Source organism: Oratosquilla oratoria, chromosome 14 (genome assembly GCF_046742065.1).
Source record: "Oratosquilla oratoria isolate Oo_2021 chromosome 14, ASM4674206v1, whole genome shotgun sequence".
NCBI lineage: Eukaryota > Metazoa > Arthropoda > Malacostraca > Stomatopoda > Squillidae > Oratosquilla > Oratosquilla oratoria.
In genome coordinates this window covers 25,959,640-25,979,639 of record NC_134790.1, presented here as the reverse complement: position 1 = coordinate 25,979,639, position 20,000 = coordinate 25,959,640, and the positions used below count along the sequence as shown (strand labels likewise).

The 20,000-nt window shown below is 41.2% G+C and overlaps 1 protein-coding gene across 2 annotated transcripts in view; it reads left to right on the top strand.

Moving 5' to 3' along the window:
* The window catches only part of LOC143032814 (FAD-dependent oxidoreductase domain-containing protein 2-like), a 158,034-nt gene that overhangs the window by 109,944 nt on the left and 28,090 nt on the right, over positions 1-20,000 (top strand). For both annotated transcript variants that reach the window (XM_076197889.1, XM_076197890.1), the window contains exon 4: positions 15,610-15,854. In XM_076197889.1, coding sequence (XP_076054004.1) covers positions 15,610-15,854 — 245 coding nt within the window. The remainder of the gene's footprint in view (positions 1-15,609; positions 15,855-20,000) is intronic.

Here is a 20,000-nt window from a genome sequence, read left to right as displayed (position 1 = left end):
GTTTCACCTTTGGGAATTGGGTTGGGCGGTATAAGGAAATGGGCTGAAAGGTTACAGGAATTGGGATAATGGTTACTAGAATTAGACTGAAGGCTATGGGAACTGGGCTAGAGTTCCTCTCATCTAGGCTAGGGATTACAGGAATTGACTAGGCATTATAAGAATTGACTAGGGATTTTAAGCACTGGCTAGGAATAATGCAAATAAGGAGGAAACTAGGAACACTGCGTTAAGAGTTACAATAATATAGTTAAAGATTAAGATAAATGAATCAATTAATTAATGTAGATATTGGATTAAGGAATATGCAGATTAAGATGCGAATAAAAATACTTTGCATTTGGAGTTGGAATTGGGACAGGAATGATGGGAATTGTGTTGGCAATGACTGAATTGGGAATCAAGGTAAGAGAATTGAGAAGTAATTGCTGTCGTTTGTGGATAACAGGAATTGGTGGGAGCATTACTCGAATTGGGTTGAAAATTGTTGGAATTGAGTTGATGGAGACTGGAAATTGTAATAGGGAGTTATAGACATTGGACTGAGATATCTAGAATTTTTTTTAAATAATAGTAGGGTTAGAATTTAGAGGAATTGGCCTGAGGCGTTTAAATAAGAATTAAGGAACTGTGGAATTGTGCCAGGATAAAATGATCAGGAATTGGGTTAGGAATGATATCATTATATTGAGAATGAGGGGCCTAAGTCTAACAGAAATAGAAAATGAATTGCAAATTGAGGAAGTGGGTTGATACCTTAAATACGATGGAACTGGAAGACCTAAGGTAAGAATGGTGAGTGGGAATTGAAACTGAATTGGGAATTGTGTCAGCACCGAGTTGAATAATATGATGACTTACGTAGGATGAAAATTCTGAATAGTGATGTAGAATTGGTGAATGGTGAAAGTATGCGTCGTTGTTCTGCGTATCACAACATGTTCAATCTCATTTCAATTCACAAAATATCATTATCCCGTCCACAGCCATTTCTTACAAAATGCCCCCAAAAAACAACAAAGTACTTTTTTCATTATTAAAACGTATAAAAACGTTGAGTGTCGTGCAGCAGTACTTGCCTCCAGTTTTGAATATTCCTCTCCAACGTGGCAAAAAGTTATGGAAGCGAGTGGACGTTGATGAGGCCTGAGTGGGAATCGTGTTATCAGCAACGTTCCTAAGTTTGCGTGTCGACCAAGCTTTTGACTCTGTGACCTTTCGCTCTCTGCGTCTGGATGTGTGCGTGTGTGATTCACCATGGTCTTGGATCACGTGTTGGACTCATGATCGATAGCTATTACCCTCCTGAAAGAGAGTTCAGAGCTCATATATGACCGATCTGTGTGTGTTTGTGTGTGTGTGTGTGTGTGTGTGTGTGTGTGTGTGTGTGTGTGTGTGTGTGTGTGTGTGTGTGTGTGTGTGTGTGTGTGTGTGTGTGTGTGATTCTCCATGGTCTTGGATCACGTGTTGGACTCGTCATCGATAGCTATTTCCCTCCTGAAAGAGAGCTCAGAGCTCATATATGACCGATCTGTGTGTGTGCGTGTGTCATTCTCCATGGTCTTGGATCACGTGTTGGACTCGTGATCGATAGCTATTTCCCTCCTGAAAGAGAGCTCAGATCTCATATATGACCGATCTGTGTGTGTGCGTGTGTGATTCACCATGGTCTTGGATCACGTGTTGGACTCGTGATCGATAGCTGTCACCCTCCTGAAAGAGAGCTCAGAGCTCACATGTGACCGATCTATGAGTAATGCTGTGACCTTACACGCACACACAGACCCAACTCCCCGCCCACGAGTTGGAGTAACAACTCGCAGCGCAGCAATACTGAAATTATTTCAACTCTGGGCGGGATTCGAACCCGGATCGCCGTAGTGGTGGCCAGGAACTCTACCAACCGTGCCATCGAGAGAGAGCGAGAGAGAGAGAGAGAGAGAGAGAGAGAGAGAGAGAGAGAGAGAGAGTGTGTGTGTGTGTGTGTGTGCGTGTGTGTGTGTGTGTGTGTGTGTGTGTGTGTGTGTGTGTGTGTGTGTGTGTGTGTGTGTGTGTGTGTGTGTGTGTGTGTGCGTGCGTGACCTTTCTGGGTCTATGACCTTCTTGATTCTCCGACTTGTTTGTGTAACTTCCTACGGAGAGGGAATTGACATTTCTCTCTTTTCGTGCTGTTTAATTCCTCTGTATAGATTCCTCTTTTTCCCTTTTTCGCGTTACATCTCGTTCTCTCTTTGTATCTTTCATTCTCTCTTTCTTTCGCTCTTTCTCACTCACTCTTTTTCTTTCTCTCTTGATCTTTCTCACTCATTCTCTTTCTCCCTCTCTTGCTCGTTCTCTCTCTCTCTCTCTTTCTCTCTCTCTTTCACTCTCTCTCTCTCTCTCTCTCTCTCTCTCTATTCTATTCCTTTGTACTGATTTGTTCTCTTTCTCTTTCTCTTTCTGTCTATCTCTCTCTCATTCACTCTCTCCCTCTCTCTCTCTCAATTCTATTTCTTTGTACTTATTTCTGTTCTCTTTATCTCTGTCTCTCTCTCCCTATCTCTTTCACTCTCTCGATTCTATTACAATGAATTGATTTCTGCTCTCTATCTTTCTCTTTCTTTATTTTTTTTTCGATTCTATTCCTTTGTACTGATTTCTGTTCTCTTTCTGCCTCTCTCTATCCCTCTCACTCTCGATTCTATTCATTTAAATTTATTTTTGTTCTCTTTTTTTTCTCCCCGTCTCTTTCTCTGCCCCTCTCTTTCTCTCTCTTTCACTCTGCCTCTCTCTCTCTCTCCCTCTCTTTTTCTCTCTTTCACTCTGCCTCTCTCTCTCTCTCTCTCTATCTCTCTCTCTCTCTCTCTCTCTCTCTCTCTCTCTCTCTCTCTCTCCCCTAAGCCCTCTCTAAATACGTTACGTAAATATATTTCTTTGGCAACAGACACTCGTCGGTAGCCTAAACAAAAACAATGAAGAGATGAACTCGACCAATTTTCATCCCTGGAGTTGCTGGTCAACTGGCTTACAAGTAATACTTTTCCATAGAAAACCTGATTTTCATAACTCCGTACGTCTTCCTTCGCGTTAATGACTTCTTTTCAAGGTTAATCAAGTATTTCGTATAATCTTAATTCATAATTAAAATATGCAGAGTTGAAATGAACGTGTGTCAAGTTATCGCCTTTCTATTATGTCGTCCATCTTTTATTTCATCTTACGTTAATTTGTCAAAGCTTATTTCATTCTATCTTATTTCATTTTGCTATAACCAATATATCTGAAACAATCGATGGATTCATCAGTGAGAGTGAGCTACGAAGCAGAGAACATCCCTTACATGAATCACTTCAAAAGAATAGAAAAAAACAAAAGAGAATCTACCAGACAAAATAAAAGCGATCTGATTCCAAACAACGTCACCACGATTGTCTTGGAATCTATTGTATACGATCCGAATCCACTTCTTCCCCTCCCTCCCCAACCATACAGACACAACAGAGGCGTTTTCTGTCATCTATAAAATTGATATAATCCACAAAACCTATTAACATTATCCTTCTTCCTTACGTATATATATTCTACTTTTCTCCTCTTTTTAATACTTAGTGTCTGTTAGCGTGTACAACTTCTGTTTATTTCAATATATCTATTTACTTATCTAAATTATGAAATCTAATTGATCTTATCATTCGTGCTCTCCTTTCAGCCAACTTAGTATAAACTCAATAGCCTTCGTCCATATAGTTCATCTTTCTCTTTGCCTCTTTTAAGTTCCTTCCCTTGGCCAACGTTCACTTTTGATATTGAAACCCATAAAAGAAATATTCCTTCCGACACATTCTTCTCTCCAACTATCTTTCCTCCTCCTCCTCCTCCTTCTCCTCTTCTTCTTTGTCTTCCTTTTCTTCCTCCTCCTCCTCCACCCACACACTTCTTCCAACACTTGAGTCTGTGCCTCGGCGCCTCCAGGCTTCAATTAAAACTCGATAGCAACATCAAACGGTCTGAACTGATTGTTGTATCCCTCCCAGAACGCAGCCTCCTTCTCTTATTGAACTCCACTCACCCCCCTACACGCCCCCTTGTCCCCCCCTCACCCTCCATAAGCTTCGCTAGACCCAAGAAAGAGACCCAAAATATGAAACTCGAGATCGCTTTGGCTAAAAGGGCACAGCCTCTTTCTGTTTTCTTCCAAAGAAAATGGACTCTACTGTGCAGCCAAAGGCTCCAGGAAGGTCTGGTTCACGGTGAGATCCCCGGCACGGTCAGAAGGTCACATCGAGGCCAGGGTGGAAACTTGAACGAGTCCAGCGAAATAATTGGTGAACTCGAGATTGCTCCAATCAGCCCAGAAGGGAACATATCTTCCTGTCACGATAACATAGATCATGCCACTATATATAATATATATATATATATATTATATATATATATATATATATATATATATATATACATATATATATATATATATATATATATATATATACATACATACATATATATATATATATATATATATATATATATATATGATGGAGAACATAAACACGGGAAAGCACTGAATCCTAATCATTCTTACGCTTCGTTCACGTAGGAACTTCTTCAGAGTGAACGAAACGTAAAACCGATTAGGATTCCGTGCTTTCCCCCCTGTTTATGTTCTCCAACATCCAAATCATTTGTCTGAAATCCTTGTCTATATGTATATATATATATATATATATATATATATATATATATATATATATATATATATATATGTGCGTAAGTAACCACTAGGAAAAGTAAACTAACGAAGCAGAGCGCTTTCGTATGATTATAACTTCAGTGCAGGTACAAAGAAGGCATTCCTTCTTTGTATCTGCACTGAAGATGTAATTATACGAAAGCGCTCTGCTTCGTTAGTTTACTTTTCCTAGTGGTTACTTACGCTTTTGTGAACACACGCTCATAGTGTTTTTATTGCATATATATTCATATATATATATATATAATATATATATATATGTATATATATAAATATATATATATATACATATATGGATTAAGAATATCCATCACTGGGACTCGAACTCTTGCATGTGCAACTGCTTACCACAAAGCAAGAACGCTGCCATTGTACCAAACTTGAGTGTACAAAAGGAACGATCTGGAAGTAGATTCGGCCATTGCCCAACGGCGCTCAGTTTGATAAAGTATGTCATCTTAATTTCATAGAGTCTTTACTCAGGCAAAGACATCCGAGAAGTGCATGTATATATATGTTTCATGAAGACATTTTAGGGATTTCAATGACACCCCTACAGACCAGGGTCACGTAGCAATAATTCCAAAGGACAGAAGCACTGGTTATCGATTATAGAATACTAATCACAATTTCGTTGTTGTTTTTTATACATCTTTTTAATGTTTTATTTGTCTATTCATTTGTTTATTCATATTTATATATTTTTTATTTCAGTCTTTATGTTGAATGTCTCTTTAAGACACTTTGAATGTAAAGATTCCGTGCATTCTCATCTTAGTTTTTTTATTTCTCTATCTATTCATACTAACCCATGGCGGTGGGCGAGATACAGGGATGACCCGTCATCCAGGAAGAGCCAAGAAAAGAGGGAGGGAGGGAGGGAGCGAGGGAGGGAAGAGGGAGGGGTGATGAATGGGAGTGGAGCATGTGGGGATGAAATGGGAGGGAGTGGATTAATGTAAAGGGGAAAAAGCCCTTAGTATATATATATATGTATTTATTCATGGTTTCGTCTGCTATTTTTATATACTTGTTTCTTTGTTTATCTTGGAATAATTTATATATTTTTTCATTCATATGCATCATTCATTCTTTATTTTGTTTTATTTGATGATGTCTTATGTAAGAAAATAAATTTTGTATTTATCTATATAATTTATACTTATGTATCATTTGTGTCTTGTTTTGTTTCGTTTAATAACATTTTATGTAAGAAAATAAAAATATGATTCTTTTGTCTGTTCTGCCAATGGGAAGGGAAAGAAAAGAACAAGATAGCGTCATTTCTTCGAGTTTCACTATTTTCTCAATTTACCAAGATTCATATCCTTCCGCCATTTCTTGCGTCACGATTTTTCTTCGTTACTTTTGTTCTTTTAGCTTTGTTTCTGTCATCTATTTTTTTTCACTATGAAAAAAGCTATTTAACCCCTTCTAACCCACCCTCCAAAAATTAATCAAAATAATAATGATAATAATAACTATAATAACAATAATAATAATTATGATAATAAGGCATCTAATCCTAAGATTAGATTTCTGGTTCCTTCTTTCCTCTTCCTCCTCCTCCTCCTCTTCCTCTTCTTGACAGCCTAAGGAAGAGGCAGACCTTCCTTTATGACCAATGGCGGCACTGTGATCCAATTCCCGTTTCCCAAAAATTGCATTCGGTGAGAAAAAAAAAGAAAAAAGTTATCTACTTTCCCCTCATTGCTAGACTCTTTCCAATCTGCTCAAGATCAAATGCAAACACGCCCAGGCTCCCCTTCCCCCATCTCCTCCTCCGCCTCTTCCTCCATCTTCCTCTTTTTCCTCTTCCTCATTCTTCCATTCCTCCTTCTTCACTTTTTCTTCCTCCTCCTCATCCTCTTCCTTTTTATAATCTTCTTCTTTTTCCTCCTCCTCATTCTTCCATTTCTCCGTCTTCACTCTCTCTTCTTCCTCCTCCTCCTCCTCCTTCGCATCCTCCTTTTTCTAATGCTCTTTTTCCTCCTCCTCATTCTTCCTTCTTCACTTTCTTTTTCTTCTTCTTCTTCCTTCTCCTCTTCTTCCTCCTCCTCCTCTTCCTCCTCCTCCTCCCCCCACTATCTCCTTCTCCCTTGCCTTCCCTGTTTGTATAATTAATTTTTCCTCCATTTTCTAATCTTCCTTCTCCTCCTCCTTCCTCTCCTTCCCTCTTCTTCACTCTTTCTTCTTTCTTTTTCTTTCCTTTATTCTCCCTCTTCCTTCTCCTCCACATTCTCTCTTATTTTTCCTCTTCCTCCTCACCTTCTTTCTTCCTCCTCTTTTCCTTTCTTTTCCTTCTCTCCTCTTCTTCTACTCGTCTTCCTCCTACACTACCACAAGGACAACTGCCATCCCCATCAACTCCTCTTCCTCCCCCCTCCTCCTCTTCCTCTTTCCCCTCCTACTTCTTCTTGCCCCTACTCTTCGACCTTTTACCACTCTTCTTCTTCCCCCTCCTACTCGTCCTCTTCTTCTTCCTCCTATTACTCCTCCCCTTCCTCTTCTTATTCCTCCTTCTACTTCTTTTTTCTCCTTCCTCGTATTACTCCTCCCCCTCCTCCTCTTCTCCATTCTCCTCCTGTTCTTCATTACCCTCCCCCTCCTCTTATTCTTCTTCCTCCTTCTCCTCTTCCTCTCCTATTTCCTGCTCCCTCTCCTCTTGCTCTTCCTCTTCTTCTTTCTCCTGCTCTCCTTCCTCCTTCTCCTCCTTCCTACGTTCACTCCAGCCTTTCATAGCCGGAGTCTCCAAGCCCCCCCATCCCCCCCTCATCCCTCCCCCCTCCACGAAAGCCGCCTCCCCTTTCAAGTAAGCCCTCCACTCCCATCTTTATATCTTTGAGGCCACGTGATAATCAGCGCCTATGGTTGTGACGTCTAATTAGGACCACCCTAATTCCTCCTAATTCCCTCATTTAAGGTAAAAAAGGAAGGGAGGAGGTGGAGGAGGGGGGGGGTCATCGTCCCCTTTATGTGTGCCGAGGCTCCTGATGTAGAAGATCGAGTTGTGACTTCGTTAAGGATGACCTAATGAGGGTGACGTCCCTGGACTAGGTCGACCTCAGTGCGCCTTCGAAATACGTACTTGAACTTTACTATTTTTTATCGTTTATTTATCATTATTTATTTCTAAAATTATATTTACCTTATCATAATGTGTTTTGTTTTATTCTGTTTATTAATATGTTTTGTTTTTCTCATGCTCTATTTTGTTTTATTTCGTTTTGTTTTTATAATTTTCGTCTTCATTTTGTGATATTTCTTCTTTTGTTTTACGTTTTATACTATCTTTATTTTTACTCACTCTCTTATTTTCTTTTCAGTTCTATTCTATTTTACTATTTCATTTTACTATTGGTTTTTTGTATTTCATCTGATTTAATCTTATTTGATCTTACTTTGTTCCATCTTATCATTCTAATTTTTCTATCATTTCTATTTTCAAAAGACGAGTCACATAGTTGCATTGCACAGACACGCTGGGCCTTTCGCTTGAAAGATTTTATCATTACGGGCTGAACAATATATATATATATGTATGTATATACATATGCATACACACACATAAACACACACACACACACAATGTATGTATGTGTATATATATATATATATATATATATATATATATACATATATAAACATATGCATCCACACGCCTCAGACCCGCCAGCTGAGGTTACCCAGTTATAGGTTTATCATACCAAATAAGTGCGGGCACCTTTACGGTGAAACAGGTTGCACATAACCCTTTACTGTGTGAAGTGTGATCAAGGACAATGCGTGAAACATCAGCAGAAAGCAAGAGACGCCAGGCAGTTCTGGAAGTACGTTTCTACTGTTAGGAAGTTCTCTAAGATGGAGCGGATAAAGAAACCAAAGTTAGCAGAAATCTTTCAAGTTGAACATAAAGAGGCTTATCCTGAGTCATATGAGAAAACTAAATCCTTCTCTGTCGGAAAGAGTAAAGAGAAGTTTCCTGCAATACTTCTTCTGTTCAATGAAAAGTTACGAGGGGAGCGAGCGAAGCTAGCAGAGTCGTAAGTCAAGCACCCATGGCATAGCCGGCGCTTGCATTTATATATATATATATATATATATATATATATATATATATATATATACATATATATATACATATGTATATATACATATATATACACACATTATATATTTATATACATATATATATATATACATATACATATATATATTTTTATACATATATATATATATATACATATACATATATATATTTGTATACATGTATTATATATATATATATATTCACACATATACATACATATACATATACATATATATATATATACATATACATATATACATATATATATATATATATATATATATACATATATATATATACATATATATATACATATATATATATATATATATGTGTGTGTGTGTGTGTGTGTGTGTGTGTGTAGATACCGTGTATATACAGTATATGTACGAGGGAGTCATATGAGAGGTACAAAGAAAGGAAAAGAGAAGTAAAGCAAAAGGTAAAGGAGGCAAAGAGGAGAGCAGATGTGAAATGGGGTAAGAGTATAACAGAAAATTTTGAAAGTAATAAAAAGACGTTTTGGAAAGAAATTAAGAGAGGAAGAGGAGGTGAATCAAGTAGAGAAGAAAAGGTAAAAGGTGCAGATGGAGAGATGATAATGGAAGAGAAGGCAGTAAGGGGAAGATGGGCAGAATATTTTAGGGAGTTGCTAAATGTGAAGGAGGATAGGGAGGGAAAGATAGTTGCAGTGGGAAATGCTAACAAAATGACCGTGATGAGTGAGGAAAATGGAGGAGAAATAAGGAAGGATGAAGTGAAGGAAGTTGTTAATATGATGAAAGCAGGTAAGGCACCTGGTCTGGATGGATGCCATGCAGAATGTCTAAAAAAAGGAGGTACAGTGATGGTGGACTGGCTGGTGAAGTTATTTAATGTTTGCTGGAGAGAGGGTAGAGTGCCGGAGGACTGGAGGAGTGCCTGTATAGTTCCACTTTACAAGGGAAAAGGGGACAAGTGTGAATGTAGTAGTTTCAGAGGGATTAGCTTGTTAAGTGTAGTTGGGAAGGCTTATGGGAGAATCTTGATTGAGAGGATTAGGAGAGGAACAGAGGGAGTAATTGGTGAGGAACAGTGTGGATTTAGGACGGGTAGAGGTTGTGTAGATCAGATCTTTGTGGTAAGACAAATATGTGAGAAAGCTATAGGAAAGGGGAAGGATGTTTTTTTGGGCTTTTATGGATCTGGAAAAGGCTTACGATAGGGTAGACAGAAAGGCACTGTGGGAGGTTATGCAGATATATGGGATAGGAGGAAAGCTTCTAGGAGCTGTCAAGAGTTTTTGTGAGAGTAGTAGAGCTTGTGTCAGGATTAGAAATGGAGAGAGTGAGTGGTTCGAGGTAAAGGTGGGACTTCGTCAAGGATGCGTTATGTCGCCCTGGCTGTTCAACTTATACATGGATGGGGTAGTGCGAGAGGTAAATGCAAGGGTAGTGGGTCAGGGATTGGAGATGGTTAAAGAAAATGGAGAAAAGTGGGAGGTAAGCCAGCTGTTGTTTGCGGACGACACTGCGCTTGTGGCAGGATCGGAGGAGGGATTGAGGAAGTTGGTGACAGAGTTTGGGAGAGTATGTGATAGAAGAAAGTTGAAGATAAATGTGGGTAAAAGTAAGGTGATGAGATGTATAAGGGGTGAAAGTGGCAGTAGACTGGAAGTGAGCATTAAGGGAGAGCGACTGGAGGAAGTGGATAGTTTTAGATACTTGGGTGCAAATGTGGCAGGAAAAGGTGGAGTGAAGGTGGAGGTAGAATATAGATTGAGAGAAGCGAGTAAATTCCTTGGTGGATTGAAGAGTGTAATGAGGAATAGACATTTGGGAATGGATGCTAAGAGGAGACTGTATGAAGGAGTGATTGTGCCAAGAGCACTGTATGGGGCAGAAACATGGAACATAAGAGAGGAAGAGAGAAGGAGTTTGAATGTGTTTGAGATGAGGTGTCTGAGAAGTATGATGGGGGTTACTAGGCTAGATAGAGTGAGAAATGAGGAGCTGAGGAGGAGAACGGGGGTGGAAAGGGAGTTGGGAGATAGGGTTGATGAAAGAGTATTAGGATGGTTTGGACACATGGAACGAATGAGTGAAGAAAGACTAGTAAAAGAGGTATGGAAGGCAGATGTGGAGGGAGTGAACATGAGGGGACGTCCTAGGATGAGGTGGATGGATGGGGTGAAGGGGGCTTTGGGGAAGAGGGGAATGTCTGTTGAGGAAGGACAGAAGAGGACAGAAGACAGGGGTGAATGGAGAATGGTTGTATATGGATGATGTGATGCATGAGGTGGAATGGGCGGGGGGATGGGGGGGTGAGGTAGTATGTGTGAGCAAATTTTGACGCAGCCCGAAGGGATTTCTCCCCGTCTTCTCCTTTTATGCATGGGGGGACGGAGAGGGGGGGTCGCCGATTTAATGAAGCGGCCTTGCTGTGGATGTGCTGTGTCTTGCGACACTGCTTCTGACCCAGGGCAGTGGACAAGGTGCAGGGATGACCCGTCATCCGGGAGGTGCTAAGATAAGAGGGAGGATGGAGGGGTGTGGAGTGTATTCAGGGATAGAATGGGTGGGAATGATTTTATGCCTTTTCCTTTTTGGCTACCTCCCTTGTAAGGGGGAAAAAGCCTTGCTATATGTATGTGTATGTATGTATGTATATATATATATATATATATATATATATATATATATATGTGTGTGTGTGTGTGTGTACAGCTACACAGAAAACTATCGTTAGTAGGGGTGTCGAAACATTCGCTAATGAACATAACCTTATGATACCGAAGGGTTGGTATTTCTGGGGTTCGAATTGTTCGAATTCCTTCTGAATGAATATGAATCGAATAATAGTTCCAGAGTTCATATGGATTCACTATGACATGATAATCTTATTTCCGATGGAGACTTCAACTTGTCTCAAATAGTTTCGTTGTTTTGTGTCAAAATGATTAGCGTGATTTACTAACGATAGTTTTCTGTGCAGCTGTACATGTATGTATATATATAAATATATACATATATATATGTATATATATATATATATATATGTATATATATATATTTGACAAGAGAAAGGACAAATGTATGGCAAGAGTGGTATAGGTAAATTCCAGGAAGGAGCAGAAGTATTTTATTCTCTAACGTTTCGACAGAGTCTTCTTCAGAGATATAATAGTGTAGCGTGTTAATAGAAGACTCTGTCGAAACGTTAGAGAATAAAATACTTCTGCTCCTTCCTGGAATTTACCTATACCACTCTTGCCATACATATATATATATATATATATATATATATATATATATATATATATATATATATATATATATATATATATATATGTGTGTGTGTGTGTGTGTGTGTGTGTGTGTGTGTGTGTGTGTGTGTGTGTGTGTGTTTGTGTGTGTGTGTGTGTGTTTGTGTGTGTGTGTGTGTGTGTGTGTGTGTGTGTGTGTGTGTGTGTGTGTGTGTGTGTGTGTGTGTTTTGCTAAAAATAACTGCGCATTCGGCGCTACAAAGCTTCTTAAGTAGACTTTCAAGTCTTCCGAACGTTGATTTTTTATCAAAGGAAAGACAGAATAATAGATTGCCAGTAGACCTTAGGAACTATTATTGAGGGAGAGTATACAAACGTTTCGCTAAACGCAGCATTTTCAATGTAACAGATACAGAGAGTACAAGACATAATATACATAGAAATAAAGCTCAGGAGGAGGTCACAACATAAGACGTGGGGGGAGGTCACCTCACATGTGTGAGATGACGGCAAAATTTGTCTATCACTGCGGGCGAAGGTGAAATTTTTACCCTGTTTTTCCGTGCCCAAATGTCCACAGCTTATAAGGAAGACGCGAAGGTTTTGACCAGAATTATTTATAGGGACATCAAACCTACAAACGAGAATGACAAAGTTCGTCTCTCCATTTACTACCGCAACCTAAACACAGCTACACTTTTAGTTAGAAATAACACTTCTCGCCCCGAAGGTCCCGCTTGCACCATCGTAGTATATAAATTTCCCTGCCCCCTAGAGGACTGTACGCCTCTCGACTGCTACGTTGGACAAACGAGAACGATTTTGTCGAGAAGAATGTCATTCAACTTTTCCAGTGGAGGCCCCAAACTACACCTCCTGGAATATCACAATATACACATCCCTATAAAACTTTTAGAAGACAACACCATAATTTTTGCTAAGGAACTAGAAAGGTCTAGACTCTTCTTTCTAGAAGCACGTTTCATAAGAGACTTGCAACCTTCTATCATGACAAGTGAAAGCCCCTCCCTAGGACTTGTAGCCCCCTCAACTACAACACATCTTCCAGTTACACCGACGCGACGCCCAGGTTCCTTTCCGGCGTTCCGCCAGTCATGAGCGGACACTTGGACCTCAGCGGACACTCGGGTCGCGGAGGACAGCTGAACCCCAGTGGACATTTGGCCCACAGTGATAGACAAATTCCCCCGTCATCTCACACTTGTGATGTGATCTCCCCTGAATTTTCTCTCTATGTATATTAAAACTTGTACTCTCTGTATCTGTTACATTAAAATGCTGCGTTTAGCTCAGTGGTTCCCAAACTGGGGGAAATTTCCCCCTGGGGGGAAATTTGAACATACCAGGGGGGAAATAATTACACTACCTACTAACTAAAAAAATCTCAGATGAATTTTCTCATGTCTGAGAGAGAGAGAGAGAGAGAGAGAGAGAGAGAATGCCTGTTTATCAGTATATATGTACATTTGAAAAATAAAATAGTAAATAGTCACAGTGTGTTTTAACTACTCTTTCCCTCATACACATGAAAGGGGGAAATCTGGATGGTTGAACTGGGTGTAAGGGGGAAATGACAGAAAAAAGTTTGGGAACCACTGACTTTAGCTAAACGTTTGTATGATCTTCTTCAACAATAGTTCCTAATGTCTACTGGCAATCTTTCCTATGACCATAAAAACAATGTTCAGAACACTTGGAAGTCTACTCAAGAAGCTTTGTGGCGCCGAACGAGCCGTGGTTTTTAACAAAAAAAAATTAAAACAAAACCTGCTGCCAAGATTTACCAATATATATATATACATATATATATATATATCTATATATATATATATATATATATATACATATATATATATATGTGTGTGTGTGTGTGTGTGTGTGTGTGTGTGTGTGTGTGTGTGTGTGTGTGTGTGTGTGTGTGTGTGTGTTCGTTTTAATAGTGGAACAAAATTCAGTTGAAATTCGTAAATGAGGTTGGACACGCTATGTGGCACTGCACACACACACACACACACACACACACACACACACACACACACACACACAAACACACATAAACACACACACACACACACGTGCGCGCGCACATACACGAGCGCAAGCAAATAGAGTTATGCATTCAAACATCCCAAACGAGTCTCTATACATGTGCCGGGTGGATTTCCTGGATTTCTATGAAATCCAGTACAATGCACTGCTGCGCGAGTTGATGTCGGGGGAACAGGGATACAGTTCCAAACAGCCTCTTTAAGACACCCATCGTGGCAGACCGGTACCGTCGTACTCTCGTCAACGCACTGCCTGGAGTTCGAATCCCATAGGAAACGGTTTTTATTCAACTTGTCGAAACGTGTGTATGTATGTATGCATGTATTTGTGTATGTATGTATGTATGTATGTATGTATGTGAGTATGTGTGTGTATGTGTGTGTATGTATGTATGTATGTATGTATGTATGCATGTGTGTATGTATGTGTTTGTATGCATGTGTGTGTATGTATGAATGTGTGTGTATGTATTTATGTATGTATGTATGTATGCATGTATGTATGTATGTATGGGTGTATGTATATGTGTATGTATTTACGTATGGGTGTATGTATGTGTGCATGCATGGATGAATGTGTATATGTATGTATACATGTATGTATGTATGTATGTATGTACGGATAGATGTGTATATGTCTATATGTATGCATGTATGTAGGTCTGTATGTATGTATGCATGTATATTTATATGCATGTATGTATGTATGGATGGATGGATGTATGTGCACATCCGTATAAGATATATGCTATTCTAAATCATAGCACTTGTTCTAACTCATCTACTCGAACAGCATTTCATAAGATGTGGCCGGTGCATCTTCTCCCTTTCGTTCTGATTCTCACTTCTCATTAGTTCTCACTATCCCCTCGCTGTCAGCAGGGCAGGACTCGCAGTAATGGATTTAAATTGGACAAATTTAGATTTCAGAAGGAAATAAGCAAGAACTGGTTTACGAAGAGAGTGGTCAACGAATTGGTATAGATTCAGTAACCATGTTGTGAGCGCTGAAACTATCAGTTGTTTTAAGAAACTGTTAGACAACTTTATGGATGGGGCTGACAGGTGGTAATGGGCATGAAACTACCTAGTGTGGGCCTTATGGTCTCTTGCAGTCTCCTTCATTCTTATGTTTTCACGTTCCTTAGTGAGCGCTGAAACTATCAGTTGTTTTAAGAAACTGTTAGACAACTTTATGGATGGGGCTGACAGGTGGTAATGGACATGAAACTACCTAGTGTGAGCCTTATGGTCTCTTGCAGTCTCCTTCATTCTTATATTCTTATGATCTTATGTTCCTTAGTGAGCGCTGAAACTATCAGTTGTTTTAAGAAACGGTCAGACAACTTTATGAACGGGGCTGACAGGTGGTAATGGGCATGAAACTACCTAGTGTGGGCCTTATGGTCTCTTGCAGTCTCCTTCATTCTTATGTTCTTATGATCTTACGTCCCTGTTCTTCCTCGCCCACCAGGCAGAGACGATGGTCCACTACTTGAACGAGTACACCCGACGTCTGGGGCTTAAGATCCGGTACAACACGGAGATCCGGGGTATCCGGCTTCTCCAGAGACCCTACGACCGGGCGACCCCGAACCCGGAAGAGGAGGAGGAGGAGGAAGAGGAGGAAGAGGAGACGACGACGACGGCGAAGAAGAAGACCAAGCCGGCGAGGTCCTTCCAAATGAAAGACCAACTGGAGAATTTCTACTTCTGCAGGTAAGGGGAGGGGGGTGGGGATGGGGGGAGGCGGGGATAGGGGGAAGGGGGGAAAGGGGGGAAAGGGGGGATGGGGGACCATCTGACTCCCCCACAAGTCCACGATAAGATGAATAAAATCTTCTGGCGTCATTCTCGAATAAAACCTTTACAGAGATAATGGATCATCATGGTTCAGTCGTACGCATTGTCCATTAGCCCCTTCCCTACTGGGTGGCACTCTTCCCTCATAACCTTCCTGCCGCCGGACGATTTTATTCCTCTCCGTGTAGCTCCCCTCAGGGGCGGACCAACCCTGAAGAACACGTCGGTCGATCGAGACCCCCTTGAGGTCGGTGATGGTCACGCCCGTATCGGTGGGTCGCTGTAGCGCTGACGAGGCTGGCAAGGAACAGTTTCACAGTCGTTGGGGTCGGTGCGCACGACCACGAACACGTCTGGGTCCCCCCGAACCACCGCTCTTTCGACCGCGACGCAAATGAATCCTTACACAGACACGCAGAGCAGAAAAGAGAGGAGGAAGAAGAAGAAGGAGGAGGAGGAGGAAGAAGGAGAAGGAGGACGAAGAGGAAGAGAAGGACGAGGACGAGGAGGTGGAGGACGAGGAGGTGGAGGACGAAGAAGAGGATGAAGAAGAAAAGGAAGAGGAGGAGGTAGAGGAGGAAGAAGAGGAAGAGGAAAAGGGGGACAAGGAGGACGAGGAGGAGGAGGAGTAGGAGAACGAGGAGGAAGAGGAGGAGGGGGAGGAAGAGGAGGGGAGAGGAGAAGGAGGAGGACGAGGAGAAAAAGGAGAACCAGGAGAAAGAGGAGAAGGAGGAGGAATGGGAGGTGGAGGAGGAGGAAGGGGAGGAAGAGGATAAGGGTAGGAGGAGGAGCAAGAGGAGGAGGGGAGGAGGAGGACGAGGAGGAGTAGGAAGAGGAGGAGGGAGGGAGAGGAGAATGGGAGAGGATGAGGAAGAAGACGAGTAGGAAGAGGAGGAGGAAGAGAACCAGGAGGAAGAGGAGGAGGAGGAGGAGGAGGAGGAGGAAGGGGAGGAAGAGGAGGAAGGGGAGGAAGAGGATGAGGGTAGGAGGAGGAGCAAGAGGATGAGAGGAGGATGAGGATGACGGGAGGAGGAGGACGAAGGGGGGGAGGAAAAGGAGGAGGAGGGGAGGAGGAGGGGAGGAGGAGGGGAGAAGGAGGGGAGGAGGAGGGGAGGAGGAGGGGAGAAGGAGAATAGGGAGGAGGGGAGGGGGAGGAAGGGGAAGGGAGATGAGTGGAAGGGAGAGGAGAGGAGGAGGAGAAGGGAGAGGAAGGGGAGGAGGAGGATCAGGGGGAGGAGGAGGATAGGGGGGAGGAGGAGTATAGGGAGGAGGAGGAGTGGGAGGAAGAGGAGCAGGAGGAAGAGGGGGAGGAAGAGGGGGAGGAGTGGGAGGAAGAGGGGGAGGAGTGGGAGGAAGAGGGGGAGGGGAGGAGTACGAGGAGGAGGAGAAGGACGAGGAGGAGAAAAAGAAGGAGGAGGAGGAGAAGAAGGAGGAGGAGGAGAAGAAGGAGGAGAAGAAGGAGGAGGAGGAGAACAAGGAGGAGGAGGAGGAAGACGAGTAGGAGGAGGACGAGGAGTAGGAGGACGAGGAGTAGGAGGAAGAGGACGAGGAGGAAGAGGAGGACGAGGATGAGTAGGTGGAAGAGGAGGAGGAGGAGGAGGTAAAGGAGGAGGTAAAGGAGGACGAGGATGAGGACGAAGAGAAAGATCAGGAAAACGAGTAGGAATAGGATGTGATGAAGAAGAGGAACAAGAAGAAGAAAGGATATAAAGAAGAAACAGAAAGGAGATAAAGAAGGAGAAAGAGGAGGACAATGGAGATGAAGAAGAAGAAGAAGAAAAGAGATAAAGAAGAAGCACAAAGGAGATAAGAAAGAAGAACAAAAAAAAAAGAGAATAAGGACAAGAAATAGAAAAGAACAACAACAAAAAAGAAGAAGAGGAAGAAGAACAAGAACAAAAAGAGGACGACGAATCAGACCACCAGCAACAAGAACAACAGCAAAGACAAAAACAAGAGCAACAAGTAGCAACAGTTCGGATTTCACAGTCGTTCGTACCACGCTCGTTCGCACGCTCACCAACGAGCGGCCCTCAATCAAGGCAACTGATTAAACAAAACCAACTTCCCCAGCCCGCTAATTAAGACGAGTCAGCTAACCGAGGAAGCTGCTAATCACCGATTAACAACGAGGAAATTGGGCAACAAAAGCGTCTTGAAGGTTACGGGGGTGGGGGTAGGGGGGGCAGGGGATGGGAGGAGGTGGTATGAGGTGGGGGATAGGGGGGAGGAGGGTAGGGAGTATTAGTGTGGGGCAAGAGTGAATGTGACCATCAGTAAAGGAGTTGGACACCAACATAAAAGGTTTATGAATGTAGATTATGTCACATGAACACTTGATCTACAGCCCGCTTCGTATCAGCTGGAGGACAGTGGCCCCGCCCACATCGTAGGTTGAGGTCGTAAAGAGCCCAGTCATGTTGTAAATCTACAACATGAATCTATACGACTCCCACAGCTCCTTGGAAGACATTAGCTCCTGGAGTACTCAGAAATGGACTCAGATCTATATCATGAATAACATTAGAAAGATCAGCTAGATTTCTTCCGGTAACACTATACTTGGGATAGATTTGACCCCTTTCCCTTTCTGTCAAAACTGTGTTGTAAGATGATGATGATGATGATGATGATGATGATGACGGTGGTGGTGGTGGTGGCGGCGGCGGCGGCGACGACGATGATGATGATGATAACAATAACAATAATAATAACAACAACAACATAATAGATACATAAAAATAATCTGTCTTCTGTCCATGGGTACCTGATCGATTCTACCCTGGCACTGTGTGAGGTCACGACCTAACCTCTGACATGTCAGTGCAATTCTTTCTTCTTTCTACAATAATAAATATGAAATATTATTTATTTTATTTTCTTATATTGAGGGATATGTTTGTTTTTAGGTACAAGTGTTGTGTTTTGTCTTCCCCGATTGTCGCTCGTTAGTCGAGTCAGTCTTGAGGTTTTTGTTTCTTGTAATATTGTTTAAGAATTACTATAGCTCTGCGTGAGTGTTTATTATTCCGTTAATGCTAATATGAAGTATAGTATATTTAGGTTGTGCTTTTTTTGTGTTGGGGTGTCTTTTTGGCTGAGGGTTGAGATATATGTAAGCAGTAAGTTCAGTTTGTGAACTATTAGGGGGCCCGTATGTGTGGCGTATTTTGAGCGAACCCAAAAGTGGCAATTGTTGTATTAGAGACATGCATGAGTATGTGATAGGGTTGGGTGAATTTAGGACATATGTATTAATAAAATAAATAGATAAATTAGTAAATAGATAAATACCTAGAGGGCGTTCTCTCCTTTAATCACATCGGCGCCTTTATTTTCGCGACGAATTTAATTTGCTAAACAAAATTCGCGAGACAAAAGACGCCTCTGAGTTCAAACAGGTATTAACTAGATTGGTCTATATTTAAACAAGACTCGTACATTGGCAAAAGAAGCCATCAAGCTCCTGAAAATGTTAATTTCTTTATTATCTATACTCTTCCCAAAATTACTGATGTGAATATTATCCTTCAAAAAATATATTGTTATATATATTTTTTATCTGAAACGGTCAAGGAAGAAACGAACACCATAGGAAAAAAAAACACTAATTGGGAACTTCCCCCTTGAAGTCAGTCGACAGCCATCTCGGCCACGCCTACTTCACCCTTCTGTATACCAGCAAGAAGAGTCATTTTCCTTTCCCATCAACACTACAGAAATAAAATAAAAACATAAATAGAATAAAACAAAATTAAATAAAATTAAATAAAAATAAATATGGAAGAGAAGCTGTACCAGTCTCTTCACATTCTATTTCAATTAACCTTTCAACTGTTACCATTTAATCTCATTAAGTCAACTTAATCTCAATCCGTCAATATTCGACTTTATAAATTTCCTTGGGTCTTGCTAAACAATTTGATCAAATTACCAAAAAAGAAAATTAACACTAGAAATTATTTAGATCATTTTGGATAACTTTATCCTGCCTCATTGCCGCTGGCAATATGAAACCCCTATCTGTCATTTTCAGTGTGAAATACTATCAACAGGAAAATA